The sequence below is a fragment of the Merops nubicus genome, unplaced genomic scaffold (assembly GCF_000691845.1).
Source record: "Merops nubicus isolate BGI_N331 unplaced genomic scaffold, ASM69184v1 scaffold18654, whole genome shotgun sequence".
In the NCBI taxonomy this organism is placed as follows: Eukaryota; Metazoa; Chordata; class Aves; order Coraciiformes; family Meropidae; genus Merops; species Merops nubicus.
In genome coordinates this window covers 1133-7301 of record NW_008603790.1, presented here as the reverse complement: position 1 = coordinate 7301, position 6169 = coordinate 1133, and the positions used below count along the sequence as shown (strand labels likewise).

Sequence of the window (6169 nt, the reverse complement as noted above, 5' to 3'; positions counted from 1 at the left end):
GGCTGTTGCCTCTTGTCTTGTCCCTTGTTCCTTGGGAGCAGAGCCCGACCCCCCCCTGGCTCCAGGCTCCTGTCAGGAGCTGTGCAGAGCCAGAAGGTCTCCCCTGAGCCTCCTTTGCTCCAGGCTCAGCACCCCCAGCTCCCTCAGCTGCTCCTCCCCACACTTGGGCTCTAGTTTCTCTAGATTTGTTATGTTTCAGCTAGTTCCATTCAGCTGCAGCCAGACCCACACCAAAGCTGTCCCCCTTGTCCCCCCTTGGCTCACAAGGTGCCTCCATCCTCAGAGCATCTCCCAGGGAAAGGCTGCAGAGCTTTAAACAACTGTTTCCACTGGGCTTTCTCTGGGAGTTTTGCTTCTCATTTGAGGCTCTGTTCCATCTTCAAAAGCCCTCTGGAAAGCAGCCCTGACAGAGAGTGTGAACTTGTTTGCACAGTTCCCAGCCAAGAAGTAGATAACGGGGTTGATGCTGCTGTTCACACAGGCCAACAGGAGAGAAGTGTTAAAGACAAACCCCGAAAAATCAAACAGTCTTAAAAAGAGCCAGAAACTAAAATCAGCAGTGAGGAAGGGGAAGACGATGACAGCTAGCAGGACCACAACCCAGAGCTTCCTCGGGGGATATCGTGGTGAACAGCACAAGATCCTGGCAAGCAAAGTTAGAGCGGAAAAAATCAGGGTGAGAACTGATGAGAAATAGCTCAGGATGAAGACCATGAGCGCTGCAGGGCAGAAGTAGAGGGTCACGGTGAGGAGGAAGGAGAGGACCCAGAGCAGGGCACACACGAGCACCGGGCAGCGCTGGGAGTGGTGGCAGGGGCAGCAGGTCAGGGGGAGGACAGACAGGGACGTTGTGGCACTGACGGCTGTCAGGCTGTAGACGCTGGCAGTGAAAGCGAAGAGGATGATGATGGTCAACACAGTTGGCACATCCCGTGAGCCCAGCCTGTGACAAAGGCTCTCCGGGATGAAGAACACCCCAAGGGCCGCGGCGATGGAGAGGAGGAAGGTGAAGTTGGCAAGAGCCAGGCTGAGGATGTAGATGGTGATGGGGTTCCTCCAGAGGCGGGCGCGGAGGAACCAGAGCACGGCCCCGTTCCCCACCAGCCCCCAGCCACAGACGAGCAGAGTGACACAGTCTGTGCCCAAGTGACCAGATTCACAGTCGGTCCGGTTGTGGTTGTCATCCTCACGCCTCAGCAGCCTGGGATGCCAGCTCCTGTTGTGTGCCATCTCACCAGGCTGGCTCCAGCACGCTGGGCTGGCTCTCTCCGTGGCAGGGAACAACGTGCTCCTTGCAGAACCTCTGCTGCTTCTCTTCAGGTGTCACAGAGCTGGAGGGAGGAGATGAAGCAGAGGCACGTTACCAGCTCTGCTGTCCTCCACACCAGGCTTTTCAGATCTTTGCAAGCGTGGCCCAGCTTCCACATGGAGCAGCAGAGAGAATCAGAGTCATAGAAGGGGTTGGGTTGGAAGGGACCTTAAAGAGCATCTCGTTCCAACCCTTCTGCCGTGGGCAGGGACACCTCCCACTAGACCAGGTTGCTCAAAGCCCCATCCAGCCTGATCTTGAACACATCCAGTGATGGAGCATCCACAGCTTCCCTGGGCAACCCATGCCAGTGTCTCACCACCCTCAGAATGAAGAACTTCTTCCTAATTTCTAATCTAAATCTCACCTCTTCCAATTTAAACACATTACCCCACATTCTGTCACTAGAAGCCTTTGTAAAAAGTCCTTCCCCATCTTTCTGATAGGGCCCTTGAAGTACTGAAAGGCCATGAGAAGGTCTCTCTGGAGCCTTCTCTTCTCCAGGCTGACCAACCCCAACTCTCTCAGCCTGTCCTCGTAGGAGAGGTGTTCCAGCCCACAGACCATCTCCATGGCCCTCCTCTGGACATGCTCCAACAGGACTAAAAGAGGAACAAGGGACAGAAGAGATGGACAACAGGATGTGGAGAGGTGGATATGACATGCCTGGCACAAGAGCACAGAGGTGGAGCAAAAGCTAGGGAGATGCCTCTTGCCTGGCTTCAGGCAGGACAGATCTGGAGGAGAAATATAATAAGCTTGAAAGGATTGTCCTTGGAGATGTCAAAGAACAAGGGGGTTTGGGTGTGGAGCTGATACAGCTTCCCAGGTGTCTAATATTATAGTTCCTTCAGGAGGACACTTATTTCAGTATTCCCCACAATATTTATAGGTCTTAATATCCTATCAACCACACTTTCCCCAATCAGATTTGGTGCAAACTGACCAGCAGGCTCAACATCGATAAGGGGAGGCGCCGAAATAAAAACCCACCCAGAAAAATCTGACCTTTGTTCTTCTCACAGCCTGGAGAACCTCACTGGAGCAGATGTGCTGCAGACTCACATCAGCTGCCGCCTCCGTGGTGGGATCTTCCTGAGGTTTCCTGGAATTATCACTTGGAAAAGGGTGCTGAAGATTGTCTTGGTGAGCCTGTAGAGCATCCAGCATGGGATCCTTCCACAAAGCATTTGTCCCTGTGTTAGCCAAGCAGGTCACGTTCTCAGGGGTCCTTGCAAAGAGGGAACTGTTCCATCGCGTTCGACGGGGTTCTGGTTCTAATCTCTTCTTGGCTTGGTACAGGAAATGACTAACCAAAAAAACCTCAGAAACTGGACACATGGGAAAAGCAGATTGTCTCTGTGCCGAGTTCCTCTTTTGTTTCGTTTTAAAGCAATCCCCAAATATTTTTATCTTGAAAGTGGCTGAACTTTTCTCCTGTGTTTCCAGGGGTGTAGCTTTAGGACCCTGCTCGGTGTTGCTGCAAAACTTCCCTTCCTGCTGCAGACTGAGGTTAACCACTTGGATACCACAACTTCTCGGTGGTGCTTGACCTTCAAACACATTTTCTGAGACCGTGCTAAGATGTACAAAGAGGAGCTCGCTGAATAATAAGAGCTGTGCGTGAACCAGAGCGTGGTGAGAGGACTTGGGACTTGAGGAAAATGGGTTTTCTTCCTAAGGAGAGGTGAATCAAAGCTGCTCACTTGGCTTTAGCCATCTAAAAGTTCTGGGTTTCATCTGAGTTGTCTTCTACACTCCCAGCAGCCTGCAATGGTTTCCTCAGACAGGCCCGTGTAACTTCTAGGGAGCTGAAGTTAGGAAAGATGATTCCTATCCAGATGGACCATGTTGAAGGTCAAACACAAGCAGCTCTTGTTGCATCAAGGAGGAGGAGTGCTCATGCTGGGAACTGCCACCTATGGGGACCCCAGGACCAAAACCACCTCCTCCCTTCCTCACTGATGTTGTGTTTGTGACCTCAACTGCAGAGTCTCACATCCCCTCACCGAGTCAACCCTTTCAAGTGCAAAGAGGTCATGATAAGGAAAGCATCAGGGTACACCAGCATAATGCCATGCAACCCAGTGCTCGCTGCCCAGTCTACCCCTGTGCTTGACAGAGCAGTAGAACTGCCCCAAGTTCCTCAGCTCCTGCTTTTGTGGGCAACATCCTGAGCATGTTCACCTAAAATCTTGATTTATCATGGAATCACAGAATGGTTTGGGTTGGAAGGAACCTCCAAAGGTCATCTAGTTGAACGCCCCTGCAGGGAGCAGGGACATCCCCAGCTAGAGCAGGGTGCTCAGAGCTCCATCCAACCTCCCCTGGGATGGTGCCAGGGATGGGGCAGCGACCACCTCTCTGGGCAGCCTGGGCCAGGGGCTCACCACCCTCACCATCCAACATCTCTCCCTTCTCTCTAGTCTCAGTCTCCCTTGTTTCTCTGTCAGGAAAGCTGATGAACCCCTGGCAGGCAGAGCTCAGCCTCCTCAAGCTATCACCTGCAAGATCCACACCAGCCTCTATTTCTGTCTCTTTTCTTGGGTCTTCCCTTACAGTTTGCTTCATGGACTTCTCCAGATGCTGCAGAGAATTGCACTTTCCAACAGCCCCCAGCCCCCAGCTGTCTGTCTGTCCATCCTCTGTCCATCCATCATCTGTCCAAACTGGCACAGTGCTGATCACCTTGGCAAGCAACAGCCCCCAGCCCCCAGCTGTCTGTTTGTCCTCTGTCCGTCCATCATCTGTCCAAACTGGCACAAAGCCAATCACCTTGGCAAAGGTGAAGGTTTGGCTGCTCACTGATGCTGCCAGCACTATCAGCCAGGTTGAGATGAATGTTCTCTCTCAGACTGTGGAGGACACCAAACCAGCAGAGTTTCAAACATCATTTCTGTCCCTCACCACCATTCCTCTGGTCTGGGGGGTTTTGGGGATCAAGGTAGTGAGTGGTCGGTGCTTTAGTATCAGGCACTGAGGTCCCAGAAGAGGGTGGAGGCAGAAAGCGTTGGAATTCCCTCAAGTTGCACCAGGGAAGGTTTCAGCTGGATATTAGGAAGAATTTCTTCACAGAGAGAGTGGTTAGACACTGGAAGGGGCTGCCAGGGAGGTGGTGGAGTCACCATCCCTGGAGGGGTTCAAAAAATGAGTAGATGTAGCACTTGAGGCTATGATCAAGTGATCAGGGAGATGCTGGGAGGAAGGTTGGACTTGATGATCCTTGAGGTCCTTTCCAACCATAGTGATTCTATGGGAAGGAGACAAGGTACAGACTGGGGCCCAGCAGCATGGTTGTGTGAACCCTGGAGAACAGGAGCAGAGATGAGGCAGAACTTTCTGGACCACACAATTTCAGCACTCTGAACTAGTGAGGAGACCATCACAGCTATAATTTTGGGAACAAGCAAGAGCACCCCATGGAGCCAGCCAGAGAGGAAACTGCAACCACCATCAAGTTACATGGAGTATACTTTTATTTCAATAACTTAAGAATAAGTTTGAGGTGGGAACTCAGCCAGCCCTGCCCTTGGAAGTCTCATCAAGCTCGGCCATGTGCTGGGGGACACGCAACTATCCGCTGCTGGTCCTGCTCACCCGTGGGCTCTGCTCCCATGGGTGCAGAGCTGCCCCTCTCCAGGTGCCAGTCTGCAGCTGTGGGGGTTTAGGCAGCAATTCCCATCACAGGGGTCTCACCCACCTCTTGGGAATGTGCTCTGTCTTCAAAGACCCTCTGAAGAGCCACTTTGACAGACCCCCTGAACCTCAACTTTCTGTAGCTTCCAACCAGGACATAAATCACTGGATTGATGCTGCTGTTGAAAGAGGCCAGCAAGAGGCAGATCTCAAAGACAAAATTAGTGTAGACAAAGAAGTTGAGGAAGATCTGGACACTGAGCGGGATGCCAAAGAGGAGGAAGAAGAGAACAGTGAGGAAGATGACAGCGTACAGCCTCGCGGGATGGTGCTGCCAAGAGCTACGCCTGAGCTTGATGAAGAGGATCACGTTGGAAAGAACCATGAAAGGAGTGAAAAAGCAGAAATTGAGAAAGCACAGGGTTCCAAGAACCATCCAGCAGCGTTCAGACTGGCCCAGGTCACACCCAAAGTACACCAGCCCAGCAAGGACACTGGTGAGGGCCCACAGCAGGCTGCAGGTGACGGCTGAGAGGAGCTTGGGGCGGTGGCATCGGCACCAGAAGGGCCAGAGGACACCCACACACCTCTCCACACTGATGGCCGTGAGGAGGTAGAGGCTGGTGCTGTACGTGAGGAGAACCATGGAATGGAAGAGCGTTTTTTTTTCAGCACCCGCAGAACCTTGGGCTGAAAACAGACGAGCATGGGCACGTGGTAGAGGAGGAGGAAAGCCGAGGTGCAGAGGAGAAAGCAGGAGTCAGCCACGGCCAGGTTCAGGAAGTAGGTGCTGAAGGGGTTCCTGTGGACACGGCAGCTGAGGAGCCAGAGGATGGTCCCGTTCCCCAGCAGCCCCCCGAGGCAGACGAGCAGCGTGATGCTCCCTGTGAGGATTTCAGGCACGTGTTCTGCAAAGCACCTGGTCCCGTTGAGTCCTTCCCCCCAGACCGTGCTCCCTGTAGGCTCTGGGGACACGAGGTGCCAGCCAGGGAGGGTGTCGTTGGGAGCTGGGTCCATCTTCTGCCTTTATCTGCTGTGCTTGCCTGGGGAGAGGCAGGAGGTGAAGGCAAAATTAGTGACTGTCGGGTTCCTGGTGCTGTGATTGTCCTCTGGTCACTTAGATTCTCCTCTCCCCCATGGGCTACAACATCTGCAACCCAGGCAAGGGAAGGGAAGGGAAGGGAAGGGAAGGGAAGGGAAGGGAAAAGAGAAGAGGAGGGAAGA

The 6169-nt window shown here is 53.1% G+C and overlaps 1 protein-coding gene across 1 annotated transcript in view; it reads right to left on the bottom strand.

Annotated features, from left to right (window-relative positions):
• Positions 1–312: 312 nt before the first annotated feature.
• LOC103771503 overlaps positions 313–6169 on the bottom strand; it is a gene marked incomplete at its 5' end in the record, with an annotated part of 6570 nt that continues 713 nt past the window's right edge. Inside the window, 3 exons of the mRNA XM_008938802.1 lie at positions 313–1314; positions 5010–5571; positions 5625–5853. Coding sequence (XP_008937050.1) covers positions 313–1314; positions 5010–5571; positions 5625–5853 — 1793 coding nt within the window. The remainder of the gene's footprint in view (positions 1315–5009; positions 5572–5624; positions 5854–6169) is intronic.